The sequence below is a fragment of the Rhincodon typus genome, chromosome 13, assembly GCF_021869965.1.
Source record: "Rhincodon typus isolate 14 chromosome 13, sRhiTyp1.1, whole genome shotgun sequence".
Lineage (NCBI taxonomy): Eukaryota > Metazoa > Chordata > Chondrichthyes > Orectolobiformes > Rhincodontidae > Rhincodon > Rhincodon typus.
Genome location: NC_063344.1, coordinates 15,465,124 through 15,489,079, shown reverse-complemented (window position 1 = coordinate 15,489,079; position 23,956 = coordinate 15,465,124). Strand labels below are relative to the sequence as shown.

Sequence of the window (23,956 nt, the reverse complement as noted above, 5' to 3'; positions counted from 1 at the left end):
TGACTAGATTGGGATTGTTTTCGCTAGAATTCAGATGAATGAGGGGGGATCTCATAGAGACTTGTAAAATTCTAACAGGACTGGACAGGGTAGATGCAGGGAGGATGTTCCCGATGGTGAGTGTATCCAGAACCAGGGGTCACAGTATGAGGATTCACGGGTCGATGATTTAGGATGGAGATGAGGAGACTTCACCCAAAGAGTGGTGATCCTGTGGAATTCATTACCACTGAAGGTAGTTGTTGCCGAAACATTGAATGTATTCAAGAGGCGACTAGATACAGCACTTGAGGTGAATGGAGATCAAAGGTTGTAGGGAGAAAGCAGGATTAGGTTATTGAGTTGGATGATCAGCCGTGATCGTGAAGAATGGCAGAGCAGGCTCGAAGGGCCAAATGGCCTCCTCCTGCTCCTATCATCTGTGTTTCTATCTTTCTATTACCTTCTACCAGTCCCCCTTTATGTAAAGCGCATGTTACTTTCTCGAAGAACTCCAATAAAATGGTCAAAAACAGCTTACTTTTCACACGTTTTATGAATTGGGTTCCCTTTAAAACTGAGTTCTTTTAGTATTCTATATTTGGTGTTTCCTGTGTAGCATGAGACCTCATTGAACTTAAAGTTTTGGCAAAGATCTGTAGCTCAGGTTGTGGGTGAGGTTGTTGACTTGCTTGCCGAGCTGGCCATTATGGTGAGTAGTGTAATTTCCAGTTTTGATCTGTATGGGTTTGTATATGGGGTCCAATTCTAAATGTTTGTTGATTGCATTATGGGTGGAGAACCATGGGGTCCAATTCTAAATGTTTGTTGATTGCATTATGGGTGGAGAACCATGTCATCAGATGATGTCACCTAGCATAGTGATGAAATGTCTGAATGAGAACAAGCCAGCTTGGCGAGCAAGTCAACAACCTCACCTCTTTGAATTGTTACAGTTGTAAGTAGCCTTCTACAAAAATAAATGAAAGATTTATCGGGCAACACACTACCCTATCATAAAAGGATCTGAAGAAGGGTCTAGACGCGAAACGTCAGCTTTTCTGCTCCTCTGATGCTGCTTGGCCTGCTGTGTTCATCCAGCTCTACACCTTGTTATATCACATTCTCCAGCATCAGCAGTTCCTACTATCTCTCACCCTATCATAAATGTAGTGTTTTGGAAAATATGAAGTCTTTGTTCTTGGAAGGAATGAAATCTGACCTTCAAAAGGAGGTCGACAAAGGGATGTTCAATGGTCATTCTGATATCATAAGTGACTGCTCATGGTCATTGGCTCAGAGGTTTTAGACAGGTACTTAGGCACAGCATTGATTGCCAGTCCCTTAAATAAAGATGTTGAAAAGGATGAGGGAAGAGAGAACGGGAGGATCCAGGGGAACGAGCCACCCGACTTATTGGGAAAGGACCAGGGGTCCTTCTATTTCATCCAAGGGAAGAACAAAGACTGGTAACTACCAAAGACTGCTGTCAAAACCTGTGTGACATCGACCCAAACACTCCAAACTGTCACTCCTACTCCTAAATCCTACAGAATGGTATGGGATTGGTGAAGTGTTCTCATTGGACACAGTTGTCTTGTTTCTTTGTTTAATTAACACGTGTATCGTATCTTAATTTCTGCTTCTAAAACTCAATAAACTATCAGAAAATTGCTACAAATTGTCGACTGCCTATATTAGGTAACTGTAATCACGAATCCTCAAGATTAATACAAAAATCATGTTTACTCTGCCTGATTACCTTGAGCTTTTCAGTGTCCTGCCTTAACATCTTCCCTTTTGATAGATGTTAAATTAACTGGCCTGTAGTTTCCTGTTTTAGTATCCCTTTTTGTATGAAGTGTCTATGCTTTTCAGTGGAATGTATTTTGTTTTACATTTTTGAATTACTTCCTAAAATGTTTTCTACTGCTTGTTTATTATCGTCTCTTTCAATTGATTTACCCAATCAACCTTAGCTAGTTCTCTGCTCATGACAATGAAATTGGCTTAATTCAAGTTTAAAATTAATGTACGTGATTGAAGTATGTCACTTTTACTCTAATATTACTCATTAATCCTGTTTCACTACACATTACCAGACCTAAGACAGCTTCATCCCTCGTCATGTCTATTTGTAGTGTTCCAAGAAACTATCACAACAACATTCAACAAACTCATCTTCTAGATCACTATTGGTAATTTGATTGCCCCAGTCCATATGAAGATTAACGTGTTCCACAGTTGTCACCTTGGCTTTGTTACAAGTTCCAGCAATTTCTTCGTTCGATGTTCAATCCAACTGTGTAACCACTTTTCGGGGGGTGAAAATTACACAAGCCAGTGTCTTCAGACTCTTGCTGTTTCTAATTTCATCCATTTTTAATGACTTTCTGAGATTAGATCTTTTCTAACTGATGTATTTTGCTCTCAGTGTTACTCCACTGTTGCCATCGTGTCTATCTTTCTTAAATATTGTGTGCTCTGTAATATTTATTCTCCATCCTTGATTATCATGGTTGCACCATGTCTCTGTAATGATGATTAGATCTAAATCATATACCTCTATTTGTGCTACTAGCTCGCCCATCTTTTAACAGATGATTCATGTAGGATAAAGAATCTTTAATTTCATTTTTATTATTTCTGTTCCCTGCAATGACCTTATTCACTCACATGCAATTTTTGTTGAAATCTCTGTCCTTCTCTTTGCATTGCCACATTGCTATAGTGTGCCAATACCTTGACCATTCTGTTTGGATTCCTGAATCTCCCTTCATCCAAACGCTTGCCCCACTCTGCCTACAACTGTAATTATACTGTTGGTCACTGGTCCTGGCCTAACTTAAATGTGATCGATCCCAACAGAATAGCTCTTTCTTGAGAACTGATGCTAGATTGCCATGAGTCAAAATTCCTTTTCCCATAACACACTTTCAGACATGCAGTTAATTCTCTAATGTGCTTGCTCCATTACCAATTGACACATGGCTTAGACTACAATCTAGAGATGGTTATCTTTGTTCTTTTGCATTTTAATTAGGATCCTTGTTTTCCAAATTCTCTGAGCAGACCATCATTTCTGGTTCTATCTATGTCACTGGTTTCCACATGGTGAGGTGCCTTAACCCTGGCATCAGGCAGTCAACACAAATTTCTGGTTACAGTTGCAGAGAACAATATCTATCCCCCTGACTACTCCACCTCCTATTCTTACCACATTTCTCTTTTGCTTTCTCCAAAGACGGGGACTGAGGCTTCTTTAAGCTCCAGAGCTTCACTTCAGAAAACTCAGCAATACTCATTGCAAAAAGGGAACATGTCAGTTCACCCTAAATGGATAATCATCCAGAATTACTCCAGTTTCCTGATTAAAAGGAACCAGCAGGTCTATAGCAGCGAGTCTGTCAATCACTGCTCTAACAATGTAGTACTTTTTCAGCTGACCATTGCTGGTATCTTAAAATATTTTCCATCTCTAACAGTATACTGTATTGGGCAATGGTTGATTGCTACCGCTTGGGCCTATCTAGTAAACAATGATAGAGGATACACCACTGTAGATTATGTACAAAAGAGGCAATTTTTAACAGAGGTTTATTGCATTACAGCAATAATACAACTACATTTGATCAGGTATATTTACGAATGCAGAAGAAAACTGGTACAGATATGTCTACATCCTTGGCAGCTAGAGTAGATCTCCTTATCTCCAACCACTGATTGTGTGAAATCAGTAGAGTAGATGGAACATACGCAACATGAACATTAAACCCTTCAGCTTATGTATCAAGAACAATTAACTCTGTTTAAAAAAAGCTCTGCTGTTCCCTAATTCTTTTGCCTATTACTTTTTAAAATAATATCAATCGTCTATTCCACAAATTAAAGAACTTGTTGATTTGTTAATTTGTTATTTTTAATAAATTATAGAAAATCCCACAATAACCAGAAAATCTGTTTTATTGTGTTGGTTGCATTTATGTACACTTAGGAAGAACTGAGAAGAATGCTCCAGCTCTTCTTCAAAACAGTTTAGTAGGAGCTTTTCCTGTCACATAAGATGACATAATCCATTCAAAAGACAGTACCTCTAACAAGCGAGCGCTCCCTCAGCATTGGAGCACTTATTTAGATTTTGTACTCCAGTCCCTGTGGTGATCTCGAGCTCACCATCTTCAAGAGATGTGACAGCTGCCAGGTGGGTCATAGCTGACAGGATTCTAATGTAGGAAAACATTGGACAAGATGGAAGGAACCCTGACTTATTTATTTCTCCCCTTTTTGACCCAAGACCTCCCCTGTCACCAGCCTAGTGAGAGAGATTTGAGACCACATTACACTGGTAATAATCAATCATTACCTGGCTCAGTTTAGACAGTGGACCCAGTGCCCATGATTGCCTCATCATTCTGAACCCTCAAAAGCATGTGGCCATTAGCCAGAATACTTTCCATGCAGAGGATAGTTTGAAAACTGAGAAGTAAATTGAATGCAGAAGATAGATTTTTGCATGTTTTTTAAAGTCAAAACTTCTTATTTTGTTTGACTTGTCCCATTTAAGCTTCCAAGACATTGCTCAGCTATTTGATTTTGAATTTGTTTCACAAAATTGTGAAGCAGTGCTAGTTGCTCTCTTTTTCTCTTCCCCCACCTCTAAAGTTGTTGCTGACTTCAATCTAACCTCCAGACACAGAGAAATTTTGAGTAATTTGATTAATCTTTCTGGAATAGGCACACCACTATTTTCCAAGGTAGCACCAACCTGTCACTTAAGTCAAATTCCTGCCATTAGTCACCCTTTCCGTCACTTCCTTTCCAGGTGTTAATCCTATTGCAGAGAAATAATTTGCACTGTCTTTCTCAAACTTGCCCATCACAGCTTTGAACCTGTGCACTCCCGGCTGTATCAAAGATTGCCAAATTGTGTGGCAGACATTATCAGTTATAGTTGTAGTGAGAAAGAGCTGGAGTTATACAGCACAGAAACAGCCCTTCAGCTCAATTCATTCATACGGACCAGGTCTCCTAAACTGAAGTAATCCTATTTGCCTGCATTTGGTCCGTATCCTTCTCGACCTTTCTTATCCATGTAGCTGTCCAAATACCTTGTAACTATTGTAATTGTACCTGCCTCTACAACTTCCTCTGGCAGCTTGTTCCATGTATGTACCATCCTCTGCGAAAAATTTGCATCGCGGATCCCTTTCAAATCTTTCCCCTCTCACCTTAAATCTATGCTGTCTAGTTTTGGACTCCCTGCCTTGGACAAAAGACCTTGGCTATTCACTTTACCTACGCCACTCATGATTTTATAAAACTCCTGTAAGGTCACCCCTCAGCTTCCTTTGTTCCAGGGAAAGAAGTCTCAACCTATCCAGCCTCTCCTTATAACTCGAACCTCGCAGTCTTGGTAACATTCTTGTAAATGTTCTTTTGCACCCTTTCCAGTTTAATAACATCCTTCCTGCAGCAGGGCAACCCACATTGTACGCGGTACTCCAAATGTAGCCTTACCAATGTCTTGTACAGCTGTAACATGATGTCCCAACTCCTGTACTTGGTACTCTGACCGATGAAGAAAAGTGTGCCAAGCGCCATCTTCACCGCCCTGTCTACCTGTGATGTCATTTTCAAGGAACTGTGTACCTGAGCTGTCTGTCTGTTTGACAACATTCCCTTTGGCCCTACCATTAACTGAGTAAGACGTGCCCTGGTTTGTCTTATCAAAATGCAACACTTTGTATTTATTTGCATTGAACTCCATCTGCCATTCTTCAGCCTACTGGCCCAATTGATCAAGGTCCTGTTGAACTCTTAGATAACCTTGTTCACTATATTACAAATTTTGGTGTCATCCACAAATTTACTAACCATTCCTTCTATATTCTCATCGAGATCATTTATATAAATTATGAACAACTGCGGACCCAGCACCAATGCTGGTCACAGGCCTCTAGTTTGAACAACAACTCTCCACCACTGGCCTCTATCTCCTATCATGAAGCCAATTTTTTATCCAGCTAGCTAGCTGTCCCTGGATCCCCTTTAATCTAACCTTACCAGTTTACCGTGTGGAACCTTGTCAAAGACCACATAGACAACATTTACCGCTCTGTCTTCATCAATCTTCTAGGTCACCTCTTCAAAAAACTGAATCAAGTTGGTGAGACACAATCTCCCATGCACTAAGCTGAGCTGACTAAACCAAATCAGTCCTTGCCTTTCCAAATGCATGTACATCCTGTTTCTCAGAATCTGAACAATATACCCACCACTGATGTTAGGCTCACCAGCCAGTAGTTCCCTGTCTTTTCCTTGCAGCCTTTTTAAAATCATGGCACAACATTAGTCAACCTCCAGTTTTCCAGCACCTCACCTGTGGCTGCCAATGAAACAAATATCTCTCCCTGGGCCCCACAATTTCTTCCCTAGCTCCCCACAATGTTCTGGGACACACTTGATTAGGTCTTGGGAAATTATTTGCCTTTATAGGTTTTAAGACCTCTAGCATTTCCTTTTCTGTAATGTGTACTCTTTTGAAGACATCACTATTTATTTCCCTGCGTTTCCTATCTTCCATGTCTTTCTCCACGTTAAATACTGATGAGAAATATTTGTTTAGGATCTCACCCATCTCCTGTGGCTCCATGCATATGCAACTTTGTTGGTCTTTAAGGGATCCTATTCTCTCTCTAGTTACTCTTTTGCCCTTAATACACTTGTAGAATCTCTTTGGATTCTCCTTTACGTTATCTGCTAAAGCTTTTTGCCTTCCTGATTTCTCTCTTGAGTGTACTCTTACACCTCCCTATACTTCTCCTTCACTTGATCCCAGACGTCCCTTTTTACCTATGAACAGCCTCCCCCAATCAACTTTTGAAAGTTCCTTTCTGATACCATCAAAATTGGCGTTGCCCAGTTCAGAATGAGGTAGCACATCTGCCACCCTAGTGAGGGATGAATGCTATTTTCAATGCAGGCATTCTGTAAGGGAATTATAGCTGCATGTTTTTCTCCACCTGCCATTTGATAGTATGTTCTAAGGATGTGACAAAAATTACAATATAGTGATTGTTGTTCCTGTTCGTTTTCTGGGAAGGCAGAAATAAGAACAGTTACAAAATACTAATGTAATTCAGAAAGGGTAGTTTAACCGGACGCAAAAGCTATCACATCTGAGTAACTTTGTCTTGGTGGGCAATGTGGCTTTATATTTTTTATGAGTAAATAAACAGATTTAAGGGATTTTGTTCCATGAAACTGGAATTGCTATCTGGGTACAGGCTACAGCCGAGATCAGGAAAGCAGTAAAACCCTGGCCAGCTTTAGAACAGGATTAAAGCAACATACAGATGTGGTGCTTTCTCATGCCTGGAAGCCCACCAGCTGTGTCCAGAGAGAGATCAGACTTCAAAATGTAATTTAATGACCAGTGCACTCATTTGGATTGCTGGCTTTTGCCATTATCACCATGACTCTGTATGAGACCTATCTCAGTCTTCAATTCCTGAATTCCATCATTTTGATTAGAGGCTGTACCTTCAGCAGCCTGGGTCTTAAATTTGGAATTCCTTTCCCAGATCTCTCCATCTTGCTGTCCCCTCCTTAAAACCAAACACTTTGACAAAGCTTTTGGTCACCCATGGTAATGGTGATGGTGGTATAGTGGTAACCTCACTGGGCTAAATGCTTCTGAAGGCATGAGCTGAAAATGTACCATGGCGGCTCGTGTTAAAAGCCAGTCATTATGAAACTAATATTGATTGTCGTAAGAGCCCATCTGGTTTACTGCAGTCTTTTAAGGAAGAAAATCTGCTGTCCTTCCCTGGTCAGGCCTACATGTGACTCTCATTCACAGTATTGTGTTGACTTTTAACTTTCTTCTGAAATGACCCTAGTAAGTCAGTTAGTTTAAGGACAATTAAGAGTGGGTAACAAATGCTGTCCTTATCACATTCCAAGAGAGAACACATAAAAATCAACTTTTTTGACGATGCATCAAATTTGTCTGATAGTGCAACTGTGAAACCCCTTGTGATAGTTCAGCTATGCCAAATATGCAATATGCCAGTTGCTGCCTTGAAATCAATGCAAAATTTGTAATTATCCACACCCACATCCCCACATCCACCATCAAAATAATCCAAGCCAACAATGGGGAAAAGTTGAGTACGCAGAGTATATAAATTTCAACTCAGCCATTAATCTTCAATCATTTCACCAGCCTGAATCCCAAAGGATGAAGTGGAAAGACTGGAGGAGTTGGGTTTGTTCTCCCTAGAACAGAGAAGACTCAATGGAAGTTAAATAGAAGGGTACAAAGTCTTTTGAAGAGTTTCGCTCAAGTACATTTAGAAAAAACTGGAAAGGTTTGGTGAACAGAATAGAGATCTAAGTAATTGGAAAAACCATGAGAGGCTAAATGAAGATTTTTAAAAATGCAACGAGCGTTGTGTTTTAAAATAGACTGCCTTTTTTTGGACTCTTTCACAGGATGTGGGCATCACCATTTAGGTCAGCATTTAATGCCTTTCCCTAATTGAGAAGTGTGGGATGAGCAACCTTTGAATCACTGCAACTTGTTTGGGTGGGTACACCCACTGTGCTTTTAGAGAGTATTTCAATCTCATGACAGTGAAGGAATGGCATGTGGTTCCAAATAAGAATATGGAGTGGCTTGGAGGAGAACTTGCAGGTGGTGATTTTCCATGTATCTGCTGCACTTGTTGTTCTAGGTTCAGCTTCTGATCAATACTAATCAGATTCTTTCTTGTGGGAAGATGCCTGGCATTTGCATGGCACAAATGTTACTTATCATTCACCAGTCCTGATCATTCTGTGTACACATACGGACTGCCTCAGCATCTGCGGAGCTGTGATTGGTGTTGTGACCATATGATAGCAGTTGATACCAGATGAAGCAGTTGAAAATGGTTGGGCCTAGGACACTGTCCTAAGGAACTGTGAGCCTGAAAGAGTGGTAGAAGGAACTCAATAAATATTTTCAAAGCGAATTGGATAACTACTTGAAGGTATAAATGGGAAAGAGCAGGGGAATGGACCAGTTGGGTAGCACTGCCAAGGTGCTGGCACTGTTTCGATAGGCCTCCTTTTATGTTGCTTTCATTCTGTGATTCCACATACTCTTCCTTTACTTCTACAGGTAAATATTTTGCTTGCTGAGATCAGAACCGAGGATATGGAGGATGGTACCTGTGGATTGTTCCAATGTGTTGATTTCCAGATAATTTTTTTAATGTTTATTTTCGCTATAACGGAGAAGTTATTGATGAATTGTTAAACTTGTTTTCCAAGTGTACTGATCAGGTAGTTTGTATTCACCACAGCTATCCTTTCATACAAATGACATGAATCCTGCAACTTATTGGCAGTGGTAAAGAGGTACTGTGTGTCAGCTTGTAAATATGTTCTGGCGTGCAGCTTCTCACAGTGTGATTATGAACTCCAGTAAATCATCACTGTTTTTCTTGCTGCACTTAATTATCACTGCCTGGGTCCATTCCAATATCCAGGGAATAGTTCCAAGTTCTAAGCTGTTCCTGACTTTGCTCCAAACTTGCAATACTTTAGCTGGTCTGCTGAAATATACTGGGTTGACAGAACATAACAGCTAGGTATGGGAGTAGGTTGCTCAAACCTGCTCTGTCATGCAGTGGGATCATGGTTGCTTGACTCATTTTCTGTCAGACCTCCTTATCCCCTGATTCTTTTAGAATCCCAAGGTCCATTAATCTCAGTCTTAGATATAGTCAGTTACAACATCCACAACCCTCTGAAAGGAAATTCAAAAGTTTCACAACCCTCTGATTAAAGAAGTTTCTTCTCATCTCAGTCCCTAAATGGATGACTCTGAATTCTGGACCTCTAATCTAGGGCAAGACAGTCTCTCGGCATATTCCAAGCCAATTTCAATTTACAATGACAATGACCCATTCTGCGCTCTAGTTCTGGTTAAGCGCGTGGAAACTCATTTGGTAAAGGAAATATACAGAGCAATGAACATTGTCAGTGTGGGTGAAGAATGTCTGGTCATAAGATCATAAGGTCATAAATATTGTATAAGAATGTCAATGCATGATAGAAATCAGAAACCCATTTTACAGCATCCGATTTTTATTTCCATAGAAGACACAGGTGGCAATGTTGAATTGCCTGAAAAAGGTAGTGTTTTTAATCACACATTGTTCTTTGAGAGCGATTTCAGTGGAAAAGGCTGCCGGTTATTACCATTTAGATGTAGGTGGCTGCACGTGATACCCATTGTCAGTGTAGGTGGTGAGGCATGTATGTAAATTGTACCCATTTTGCTATCTTTCAGCTTTGAAGCCTCGCATCTCTGAAAATTGTAACTAATGTGCTGACTGTTTGAAGCTGTGCAGTGTGTGACCAGCCATGGAAAATGACCAAAGTACAACATCAACCACTACGACAACAGTCAGCACGTCGCCCAGGACACAGGCACCACAAATCTCAGTCTACAGCAGCTCTGACAGACAAGCTGTTCAAGTATGTAGCTGTGATATTGTTTGGCTTGTATGGTTCTATTGCAAAGGTGCTGAGCTGTGCACATCTGAGGTGGAGGTCATAGGAGAGGCAAAGCTTTATATAGAATTTGTGTTGCATATGTGGACTAAATATATACTGCATGGATTATATTTTTCTGATTGCTGAGTTGATTAGAAGCATGCCTATATAATTATAGTGCCCAAGTCCACAGGAACCACTATCTTCCCTCAACGAAAACCTTCTACTATGCAATGAACTGGTAACATCTGTTTTCGCCTTGGTTAGATCCTTCCGGTTATACCCTTCCAATTTTAATTAACTGCATAAACATGGACAAAGAGAGAAAGAACTTGCATTTTTGTAGATAACACAGTATGGAGCAGGAAAGTTGACATTTCTTCAGAACCTGAAGAACGGTCTCGATCTGAAACGTCAACTTTCCTGCTCCTCTGATGCTGCCTGGCCTGCTGTATTCTTCCAGTTCCATACTGAATTATCTCTGATTCCAGCATCTGCAGTTCTTGCTATCTTTGCATTTCTGTAGTGTATTTCATGATCTCAAAACGTCTCACTGGAGTGGAGCTTGATCCAGAGGGCATACCACCAACATTAGCATTGTTGACAACTGGATAGTGGGATACAGTTTCAAACAACTATAACAAGGGCAGACTCTTCATTTGTTTAATGCCAGTAGTTTCAGAGAGTGGAGGGATGGTGAAGCAGACTCTCTTGGTGTCAGTTGCTTTGTAAACATTTTAAGTTGCTAGTTTCCATCCTCCCCTGGGGCTTGACATTTGAGACCAAACACTGTATTAGCAAATTTATTTCCCCGTCCACTAAATGTTATTGTAAACCAATCTGTACCAGTGAGAGTGAGAGAGAGAGTGTGTGTTTGTGTGTGTGTGTCATATTTTTTAAACTTTTTTAATATTTACAGTCTTTACAGGATTATAGAGCAAGTTTTAGATCCAGAAATAACAAGGGTTCCAAATTTTCCACATTCATCAGCCCTTTTCAAATTAGGTTGGGGGTGGGGGTAGGGAGAATTCTTTGTTAATGCTGTGGTTAGCAATATTGTGATTTTAACAAAACCTTACTTTGAGAGAGAAAATATATCATCTTGAGACTCTTGTTTGTTCTTCGGCTGGGTCAGAGCTGTTTTCAGTTATATTTCCATGGATACAATTGGTTTATCTTCAAGTGAAGGCGTACATTCAAATTTCTGTAAATTTAGAGCCTTTCTTTCTCTATTTTAAAGGAAACATGTTATTGAGTTCAGCAGGTTATTGAGAGATTTGTTTTATTCTCAGCGACCAGAGCTAAGACATGTGATCTAATGAAAAGGCAGAACAGGTTCAAGTGGTTGAGTGGCCTCTGCCTGTTCCTCATCTTATCTTTTAATCCTTAAAAGCACATGAAGTGCATTTCTTTTTTCTAATTTAGAATGGGGTGGAAGGCCAACAGTAATGGCTAGAACAAGTCATTTTAGATCTGAATTTCAATAATTGCATAATGTAAATATCATTTCTTGTAAGGATGCGAATGATTATGTATGACTGACCAACTCAATCTTTGATTTGGAAAAACTCCAAGATTGAAGGAGTAGGATGAGATATATCATTGTCGATCTTTGAAGGTGGTATATTGAAAGTGGTGAGTGAAGCAAATGGAATCTTGGGCTTCATAAATAGAAGTGCTGAGTAAAAAGCAGGGAAATTATTCTGAACCTTTTCAAAGCTCTGACGAGGCTCCAACTAGAGTATTATGTCCAGGTCTGGTCACCACCTGGAAAATTGTGAAAGCCCTTGAGAGGATGAAGAGGAGATTCACCAGAATTGTTTCTAGGCTGGAGAGATGTTTGTTTCAGCATGAGGTAGGAAAGGCCCAGGCTGTTCTCTTGGAGTAAAGGAGACTGAAGAGAGCTTAGCTAGATGGGTACAAGATTATGACAGGCTTAGATAAGGTAGACAAGAGAAAAACTCTTGTCATCGTAGAAGATACAAATTTAAGATTTTGGACAAAAGATGTAGGTGGTATGTGGTGAACAATCTTTTTACAAAACAAGTGGCAATGACTCAGATCTCATGAGGGTGGTGGAAGTGGAGAGGATGAATGATTTCAAAAGGAATTTGATGAGCACTTGAAGGAAATAAACTTGCATGGCCTTGGGGACTGAGAGAAGGAGTGGGGCTGATTGGATTGCACCACATAGAACAAGCACAAACCCAATGGGTCGAATGACTTTTCTGTGTTCCGTAAGTGACTCTGTGACTATCATGTTTAGATAGAAGCAAACTTACACATAAAAACGTGAAATGGGAGAAGAGTTAGCCCATTGAGCCTGCTCCAACATTCAGTATCATTATGGTTGATCTTGGGCTTTACTCTATTTTCCTGCACAGTCTTAATATGTTTGAATTCCCCAAGAAGCCAGCTGGCTTCTTTATCCTAGCCTTAAATGTACTCCATAACCATCTGAAGTAGAGAATTCAAAAATTTCACAATACTTAAAGTACTCAAACATTTATTTCAAAAATCTGCAAATTATTCACAACTTTACATTAATTTACTTTAATATTTCCAATGTGTGTATCTGTGCTGAAACATTGTCCTGACAGAGGTGAAGGTTCAGTCCTTTGAGGAGCTTAACACTACTCTCAGCAGAATCCCTATGACAAGACCATTTTCACTGGTGGATTTCGATGCAAGGATGGACATGGATCATGGTGCATGGCTGTCTGGCCTCAGACATGTCCTTGGAAAAATAAATGAACATGGACATAGACCACAAGCTTTGCTGCTACCTTGACCTTTGTATATCAAATTCAGAACAAATTGTGGCACAAGGTTTTGTTATGGACCAAACCAGACCCCCTCAAAATATTTTAATAAGGTAACCTAGACCCTAATGTTTTCTTATGCATGAGGCAAATGTGAAGCAACATGTTCCAGATGCAATGGTCAAACTACTCAATGTTAAGCAAAAACACAATTTATATAAACACTATAGCTAACGTACGAACAAAAGAAAGCAGAACTTGGAATAACCTAACTCTATTGGAAAACTTAACTGAATAAATAGATGCAATAACTATTACTAATTAACTGTTCCAATATAGTAACACCCCATAAACACAACCCTTGGAAAAAAGGCAAATTCAGACACAGATTCTCACATGCAGTTCTCCAATCCAGGAGCAAAAAAGCATTGAGAAAATTCAGAGAGAGTAGCAGCCAGGAGATATCTACTAATGCTTCCAACTCTGTTGCGACCCCAACAGCTTCTGATGCAACTGCAAAACCAAAATCCAGAAGTCTGAGAGATGGCCATACCCATTCAGGCTGCATTAAAAAAAAAATCCCAAGGCCTCCCAAGGGTTAGCAGGAACTGCCGATGCTGGAGTCTGAGATAATAAGGTGTGGAGCTGGATGAACACAGCAGGCCAGGCAGGGTCAGAGGAGGAGGAAAGCTGACGTTTTGGGTCTGGACCCTTCTTCAGAAAGGCCTCCCAAGCTGTTTACTCAAGTGGTCTTAACTGTCCAGCTTTCCACCTCTTGTTCAATCTTTCTCTCTTGAAAGAAACCAGGAAAGAAATAACCTCTTAAAGCTACAGCACATCACAATTTCCTGGAGACATCCAAGGTTAAACATTGGCATCGGTTGGGCTTTCCAAACACATAACCACTGCCATCGGGAAAGGTGAGGGCAGCTGATGAGAACGCCACCGTCTGCAAATTCCCCTCCAAACTGCTGAACATTCTGGAAACGTATCACCATTCCTTCAGTTTCTCTGGGTCAAAATCCTGACATTGTGGGTCTACGTTCACCAAATGGATTGCAGCAGATCAGGAAGATGGCTCATGATCCACCTTCTCAAGGGCAACTAAAGGATGGGCAATAAGTATTGGCCCAGTCAGCAATGATCGCATTCCATAAATGAAATTAAAAAAAAGCATTGGCATCACTTCCCTTCAAGAGGCAAGGTTTGCTGAGAGTAACTCACTGAAAGAAAAATGTCATGTTCATCTGATAAGGCAAGAGTTCAGAGGAAACTCATGCAGGGGGCAAGCTTTGCCAGACATGATTCTCTTAACATCCTTTCAACACATGCAGCTGCCATTTTACAGACTGCAATAGGGATTTCTCCCTGGTCGGCACAAGGGCAAGATTTTTCATTCAAAGCAGAAATGTTTTGGTGAATCCGTGTCAGCTCTAATTAACTAAACAGTGGTTCCTCGCCTTGATTAAACAGACTATAGAAACATAGAAACACAGAAGATAGGAGCAGGAGGAGGCTATTCAGCCCTTCGAGCCTGCTCCACTATTCTTCACGATCATGGCTGATCATCCATCTCAATAGCCTAATCCTGCTTTCTCCCCATAACCTTTGGTCCCATTCGCCCAAAGTGCTGTATCTAGTTGCCTCTTGAATACATTCAATGTTTCAGTATTAACTCCCTTCAGTGGTAAACGAATTCCACAGGATCACGACTCTTTGGTTGAAGAAATGTCTCCTCATCTCCATCTTAAGTCGTCTACCCTGAATCCTCATTCTGTGACCCCTGGTTGTGGACACACCCACCATCGGAAACATCCTCCCTGCATCTACTCTGTCCAGTCCTGTTAGAATTTTATAAGTCTGTATGAGATCTCCCCTCATTCATCTGAAGTCTAGAAAAAACAATCCCAACCTACTCAATCTTTCCTCATACATCACACCCGCCATCCCCAGAATCAGCCTGGTAAACCTTTGCTGCACTCCCTCAAGAGCAAGAGCATCCTTCCTCAGAAAAGGAGACCAAAATTGCACGCAATATTCCAGTTGTGGCCTTACGAAGGCCCTGTACAACTGCAAGAACACATCCCTGCTCCTGTACTTAATCTCTCGCAATGAAGGCCAACATACCATTTGCCTTCTTTACCGCCTGCTGCACCTCCATGCTTACCTTCAGCGACTGGTGCACAAGGACGCTCAGGTCCTGCTGTACACTATGCTCTCCCAATTCACAGCCATTCAGGTAGTAATCTGCCTTCTTATTTTTTGCTTCTGAAGTGAATCCAGCGTTCCCACTCAGTGCAGAAGGAACACAAAACACACTTGAAGAAACTATCTGCAGTGCCCCACTCTCAACATCTGGGAAGCAAAAGCAGAAAGTGCTAATTGTTTTGAGACTAACATCACTGTAATGTGACCTGCCATTGGAGGCAAATGATCCACTCTCATTAATTACAAGAGAGACCTGGGAGAAGAAGACTCTAAATGCACTACGAGTTGCTCCAAGTAAAGTCCAACAGACTGCTGGGCACTGTACCAGTGACTACTGATTGCAACTCGATCAGAATATCCAGGCATCCTTCAGCGCACAGAATGCTGTGCGTGTGATGGGAACAAAAAGGCAACAGGTCGATCAGTAAAGAAGAGAACTGCATCAAAAGCATAGGCGGGAGGTCATCAGCAGCTGAATAAATAACTGGAGAAATGGATTCAACACTGTCTAGAGTTGTTCTCTAAGAGAACACAATTTCTGAAGAAGTTCTGGACACCTGCTTGCTTGTTATGGAAGAACTGGATATCCAACCCTCACTGGAGGAGTTTAGTGAAGTTATTGACTCACCTGCCATAGGCAAAGCTCTGGGTGCTGATTCTGTGCTGCCTGAACTCATCAAGCACGAGAAACTAACATTCCTTCACAGGTTGGCAGTGGTAGTTTGAATGAAGAGCTCATTGAATGTTAACATAACTAATTGGGAAGAGTCAATATGGTTTCATCATGTTTCACCAATTTATTGTAATTCTTTGGAGGAGTAATACATATCAGATAAAAGGGATTCTGCAAATGTACAACAGTTGAATTTCCAGAAGACATTTGATAAGGTACCACATCAAAGGCTGTTGTGGAAAATAAAAGCTCATGGTATAAGGAATATCATATTAGCATGGATTAGCTGGCAAGCAGAAAACTGAGAGTGTGCATAAATGGATCTTTCTCTGATTAGCAGGATATGAGTGGTAGAGTCCTGCAGGGATCTGTGATGGTGCCTCAACTTCTTACAATGTACACCGATGATGTTGAGGGGAGCAAAGGCGTGGTGGCTAAATTTGCACACAACACAAAGATAGGTAAGAAGGTGTGTTGTGAAGAAGGCATAAGGAAGTTGCAAATGTCTGGAGATAGTTTGGGTGAGTAGGCAAAAATCTGCAGATGGAGTATAATGTGGGAAAATGTGAAGTTGTTTACTTTGGTAAGAAGAATGAAAATAGCAGGAGAATGGGGTTGAGCAACATATCAGCCATGATCGAATAGCGAGTAGACTGGATGGACCATATGGCCTAATTCTTCACCTATGTCTTATATCTTATGGCATATTCTCTTTTTTGCTGTGATCATTTCATTCATTGAGGGTGTCTTCTTACATATCAAAGGTAATGGAAAATTCTTCAGCCTTGCTCACCTGAGATTTTGTTTTCTTTTTTCATGGGATGTGGGAATCACTAGCAAAGCCAGCATTTGTTGCCCATCATTAATTGACCTTGATAAGGTGGGGATGGATCCCTTGTTGAACTGTTGTCACCCCTCTTGTGCAGGCCCAATCACAGTGCTGTTTCACTCAGTGATAGTAAAGGAATGGCAGTAAAGTTCCAAGTCAGGGTATGTGGCTGTTGTATGGCTTGTGGTGGAACTCGCAGTTATTTGTGTTCCATGCTTCTGCTGCCTGAGTCCTGCTAGGTAGTTGAGATCATGAGTTTGGAAGGTGCTGTCAAATTCGTCTTGGCAAGTTGTTGCACTGCATCTTTCGAATAGTATACTGTTCTGCTACTGTGCATTGTGGTGGAGGGAATGAATACTTAATCTGTTGGATGGGGTGTAAATCAAAACAAAAGGTCATTAAGTTCTCATCAGAAAGTTCATCACCAACAGTGTAAAACAATTATTTTTCCACCGTGAATTAAAACTGTCTCATACCTTTACAGTGTTTAGTTTGACCATAAACATCAGAAAGACAGATATCATTGACCAGGATGTTGCTATATCATCATCAATAGACATTAGCAAATTGATGCTGGACATTGTTGCTAACTTCACACGACTGGCAATCTGCCACTTGATACTGAAATGAACAATTATGTTACAAAACCTAAAGATGTAGAATCCATACTCAGTAAGAGTGTGTCAACCTGACTGAGAATACCAATAGAGCATTGTTTGCAACTCCTCTGATACTGAATCATCCATGTCCAAATGCTGTAAGACTTGGACAATATCCAGGCTTGGGCTGACAAGTGGCAAGTGACATTCACACCATACAAATGTCAAGCAATGACTATTTCCAACAAGGGAAGATCTAACTATCGTCCCTTGACATTCATCTGAATCCCCCACGATTAATATCCTGGTGTTCACCATTGACCAGAAACTGAACTGGACTAACTATATAAATACAGTGGCTAACAAGAGCAGGTCAGAGCCTAGGAATTCTGCAGCAGACAAATCACTACCTGACTCCCCAAATCCTGTCCATCATCTCCAAGGCATATATCAGGGGTATGATGGAATACCGTCCACTTGGCTGGATGAGTGCAGCACCAACAACACTTAAGAAGCTTGACACCATCCAGGATAAAGCAGCCTGCTTGATTGATGCCCCATCCACAAATATCCACTCCCTCCACCACCAGTACTTAGCAGTAGTAGTAACAATGTATCATCAGCATGATGCACTGCAGATATTCACTAAAGCTCCTTAGCTGCACCTATAAAACCCATGATCATTTCAATCGAGAACAACAAGGGCAACTGATAGATGGGAACACCAGCACCTGTAGATTCTCCTCCAATCCACTTACCATCCTGACTTGCATTTGTTCAGTACCGCTGGCTAAAAAATCTGGAAGTCCCTCTGTAATGGCACTTTGGGTATACCCACAGCACAAGGGGCACAGGTTTCAAGAGAGCAGCTTACCCCCACCTTCTTGAACAACTGGGCATGGGCAACAAATGCTGGCCCAGCTAATCACACTCATATCCCAAAAATGAATAAAAAAGAGTTTATCAAGCCTGCATTCCAGTGTACCCCTGTAGCACTCCCCCCATTTGGTGTTGAGGTTCTGGCCCAGACATCAGTGGTACAGAACAACTTAGATACCATTCCACTTAATATGGTACTCCTTTTTTAAACTACATAGAAATAGTACATACCTACAATGACACCAGTTGCTTTTTTGTCTCAGGTAGTCAATCTGTCAACAGATCTCCTGTGCAGAAGATCAAACTACTGTACCTACCTGCAGTCTTAAGTTGTTCTTGAAGTCTTTTTTGTACCTTTTCTTTGCTGTGATTGTGTGCCATATAGTGTAATACCTGTTTTTAGTCCATTTAATTGGCTATTAATTGCATCTCGTTCAGTTCAAAGTTATTTACAGATGTATTTTTCTGGGCCTCTTTTTCAAGGTTTTGTTCAAAGAAACACAGGCAGCTGTCATGAGCGTTATTTCCAACATCCTTATCTTTCTAGTTGCAGAAACAATGGGCCACTGTTGTCACCCAGCAACCACACATTTTAAAAGCTACAGATAATTACAGACTTAAGCAAAAATTTGTGTCTTGACCAACATCTTCCCATCCTCCCCAACTGTTCTCGTACCTTCAATGCAGTTCTTTCTCAGGGTACCTTTTCTTCTTCAATGCCCATTCCACCATGTAAGACAATCCTAGCTCATAAGATTCCACTGCAACCGACTTAGATTCAGTAATAGGAAATAAAGAATGGTTACATGATTCAAAACAAAATACAACATTAAATAATACTATTGCCCGCAAAGCTTTTGTTTGTGTGCCAGTGTGAATGTGTCCATGAGCATTGGCTTAGAAGTGCTAAGATGTGGTCAACATAGGCTAGGCAGAAGAAAAGGCTGAACAGTTTTCACCTGTGCTGTCTCAGCATCTCTTGGCTGGACAAGGTCACCAACTTAGAGATCCTGGAGCGTATGCTGCCCAAAAATTATTTTTTTTACTCCAATTCATTAAAACAAATCAGACCAAGATGCACAGTAATCCTTTAGCATCGAGCAAAGTGCGATGGTGGAGTTCAGTGGCATATCTGATGTTTTGCTCATGCATCAGCAAGATTCAAATCTAAACTAGAAAGAAATAGGGAAATAAAAACTAGCAGCCTGCTTTACTGGGAATAGCAAACAGCATTCCCCTACACTGGAATACCAAATCAGTTTTATCCTACGCTGGAATACTAAACTGCCAAGCTTAATGTTCCCTGAAAGTAAAATGAGAATAAGCATTACACGACAAGCAGCTGGTGGCTGTACGGTTGGCTAGCGACAAAGAAAACTTGCTGTACTTGTTCCGTGACAGCTGTGACGAGACTAGTCTCCGTGGCACAGGGTTGATGCATAGGTTTCTGTTTGATATCCAAGCAAGCAATAACTACAAGAACCTTTAGGGTGTTTGCAAACCCTCCAAGGTGGAAGTCCATTTTCTGTGAAGTTTGCCTTTGAGGGGGTGATGAGAATTGAACCAAAGCAAAAATAAAACAAAATTGACTTGCAAGTTGTTTGATGGTGGCTGAAATATTGAAAGATCAGTATCTCTTCACTTTAATATCTTGAAAATGGTGACTTTTTTTTCTGCTTATTACTCCAGTAGGACACTTGCTGCCACTGTCTTCTATACAAGAGCAGGTACATCAGGCACATTAGATTTGCTCCATTCTCAGGGTAGAATTGAATAGCAGCTCTATGTGATTGTAGACAGTCATTTTCACCACAAATACTGTTTCTTTTGTATCTCATGTACAGAGTCTGGCTGTCAGCCACCACCAACATCAACAGTGATTGTTAAAAATATTACTTTATTCATTCACAGGAAATGGTCATCTCTGACAAGGCCTGCGTTTATTGCCCATTCCTATTTGTCCTTTAGATCAGTGTCCTCCTTCCTACCCCTATGTCAACATGCCATTTATCTTGCAGTTTATGGGCTGCTGTGGAACCTTACCCCACACTTCAACATAGTTCATTATATGTGAAGTGTTCAGATAATATTTCCTTCCTCACTTTGGAGAGATAGCTTTCTGTGCCTGGGTCTTGTGATGCAATGTAATTGAGGTGGTTAAGGGTGACAAATTATTTGATATACAAACAAGAAATTGTGGTGGGTTAGTTCAGAGCAAAAGGTGCTTAAAAGCTATGCTGTTCAGGCCTACATTAGGTTTAGGACAATGTGTCTGTGTCATGCAGGCCACTTGGGTAGATTTGGCAAACTTGAAGCAAACTTACCTTGCTTACTGCAGGAAATGTACAAGAGTGCCAGCAATCGTCCACTCCCCTAACTCCTCCCTTGGTCTCAGTATGTGTGATTTCTTGCACTCCAAATTTTGATACCTTCCTCTATGTTGCCACCTCTACCAATACATTCAGTTTGGCAAGGTTTCGTAGTCCCCGCAGCATGTCAGGGAGACAAACAGCCAACTTAGAAAGTAGTTCCCTGGCAGTGGTCCTTGGCACAGTGAAATGGGGAACAGGAAACACACTCTTACTTTGTTAATGTGCACACCCCGCCCCCCCCAAAAAAATTATCCCATCAGCCACCCTATCTTTGAATGAGTCCACTCTACCTTTGAATAACTCCACCTTGGAATAAATGTGATAATGTTGATACATTGTAGGTACTCGAAGAGAGCAAGTCAGGCTATATATCAAATGCAGAACATTTTGATTTAAAGATAAATTTATAGAATAGTGATTCCAAGCATTATGGTCTCTTGGAGTTTTACTCACTTTCCAGTAAAGGTTGGAAAGGAACTTTCATTCATACCCACATTGTAGACTGGTTAGTAAGGTTAGATCACATGGGATCCAGAGGGAGCTAGCCAATTGGATACAAAATTGGCTTGTTGACAGAGGGTGGTGGTAGAGGATTGCTTTTCGGACTGGAGGCCTGCGACCAGTGGTGTGCCACAAGAATTGGTGTTGGGTCCACTGCTTTTCCTGATTTATATAAATGATTTGGATGTGAATATAGGAGGTGTAGTTAGTAAGTTTGCAGATGACACAAAAATAGGTGGTGTAGTGGATGCAGAGGACAATTATCTCAGAGTACAACGGGACCTTGATAAGATGGGCCAAAGGGCTGAGGAGTGGCAGACAGAGTTTCATTTAGAGAAGTGTGAGGTGTTGCATTTTGGTAAGTCAAACCAGGGCAGGATTTAGAGTCGTAGAGCTGTACAGCATGGAAACAGACCCTGCAGTCCAACTCATCCATGCCAACCAGATATCCTAAATTAATTTAGTCCCATTTGCCAGCATTTGGCCCATATCCCTCTAAATCCTCCCTAATCATATACCCATCCAGATGCCTTTAATTGTTGCAATTGTACCAACCTCCACTTCCTCTGGCATCTAATTCCATATACACACCACCCTTAGCTTGAAAAAGTTGCCCGTTAGGTCCCTTCTAAATCTTTCTCCTCTCACCTTAAACCTATGCCCTCTAGTTCTGGATTCTCCCACCTCAGGGAAAAGACCTTGGCTATTCCTCTGCCTCAGACCAGCACTTGACGACTTTCTGTACTGGATCCTCATGATTCAACTTCTGCTTGTAAGCTGGGAAGAGGAACACAGTGTTGTGATCTGAGTTTCCAAAGTGTGGAAGGGATATGGAGCTGTAGGCATCTTTGATGATTGTGTGGTAAAGTCAAGGATGTTCGGCTCTCTGTTGGGACAGGAGACTGTATTTGGTAGCCCTTGAACACCCCTTGGTCTTGTCATTTAAAAGATTGTTGCAACAATTTCTCTGCCTCGGCAAATGTAGAAAGGCCTACATCAAGGCCGACATAATTGCTTTAAAAATGGACAAAGGTGACTGTTTCTGTGATTCCAGATGCATCTTCTCTTGCGCAATGTTAGAATAAAACATATACAGTTAATAATAGGGCCCTGGGAAGTGTTGCCAAACAAAGAGACCTAGGGGTACAGGTGCATAGTTCCTTGAAAGTGGAATCGCAAGTAGATAGGATGGCGAAGAAGGCATTTGGCACCTTGCCTTCATTGGTCAGAACATTGAGTATTGGAGTTGGGGATGTCACGTTGCAGCTGTACAGGACATTGATGAGGCCACTTCTATAATACTGCGTACAATTTTGGTCGCCCTTCTGTTGGAAGGATGTTGTTAAACTTGAGAGGGTGCAGAAAAGATTTACAAAGATCTTGCTGGGAGTGAAGAGTTTGAGTTACAGGGAGAGGCTGAACAGGCTGGGGCCTTCTTCCCAAGATCGTCCTAGGCTGAGGGGTGACCTTATAGAGGTTTATAAAGTCATGAGGAACGTGGATAGGGTGAATAGCCAAGATCTTTTTCCGAGGGTGGGTGAATCCAAAACTAGAGGACATAGGTTTAAGGTGAGAGGGGAAAGATTTAAAAAGGATATAAGAGGCAACTTTTTCACGCAGAGGGTTGTGCATGTCTGGAACGAGCTGCCAGAGGAAGTGGTAGAGGCGGGTACAATTACAACATTTTAAAGGGCATAAGGATGGATTTATGAATAGGAAGGGTTTAGAGGGATAAGGACCAAATGATGGCAAACGGGACTAGGTAAGATTAGGATGCCTTGTCAGCACAGCCAAGTTGGACTGAAGGGTCAATTTCCGTGCTATATGATTCTGTGACTCTATTAGCTAAAGATATTGTTCTTCTTTTGCCTCTCCCTTCTGCTGGTACTTTAGATGAAGAACTAATTCACCTTTCCATTCCTAATTTCCTATTCCCCGACAGTCCCTCTAAACCACATTTAGAAATTAACTTGTGCTGGCCTTCTGTGTGCCTTTCCTTGGACTAGTGCTGGTATACAGGACTACCCTGTGACGGCAACATAGTTCATAGAAGGCTACTGAATTTCAAGGGGGAAACTGCAATTGAACTTGGAGCAACTTTGGGCTGAGAAGACACAGCTTCTTATAGTGCCATCTTGGCATAAGAAATAGGAGCAGAAATAGGGCAAACCAATCCTTGGGCCTATTCTGCCATTCAGTTAAGTCATGATTGATCTTCTCCATCAGTATCATTTTCTCGCACTATTGCTATTTCAATATCTAGAAATCTAGTGATTCCCTATCTTGAATATTCCAAATTCATGACACCAATCTGAGCTGGCTGTCAGCAAGGGTACTGGGGCAGAGTGGCAAACATGGACAGATGAATGCGGTCATCTTAAGAGAGGAAAACATGTTTGTGCTCCATAAAACCACTATCACTCCCCAGGCTGGTACTGTAGCCTATTGGAGAATAGGCTGCTGAAGTGCTATGAGAGCCTGCAGTCAATTTCAAGGAGTGTACAGGACAAATTAGGATGGAGAGCATTGTTTGAGGACTGGCACCCAGAGCTATAATGACAGCTGTCTGAATTTTCTCGACAGAACCCAGACATTGCATACCTGCC

At 41.2% G+C, this 23,956-nt stretch overlaps 1 protein-coding gene across 1 annotated transcript in view; it reads left to right on the top strand.

Moving 5' to 3' along the window:
* The window catches only part of LOC109918776 (polyhomeotic-like protein 3), a 112,134-nt gene that overhangs the window by 14,425 nt on the left and 73,753 nt on the right, over nt 1-23,956 (top strand). The window contains exon 2 of the mRNA XM_048604525.1: nt 10,322-10,509. Within this exon, the coding sequence (XP_048460482.1) occupies nt 10,396-10,509 (114 nt within the window). The 5' untranslated portion in view covers nt 10,322-10,395. The remainder of the gene's footprint in view (nt 1-10,321; nt 10,510-23,956) is intronic.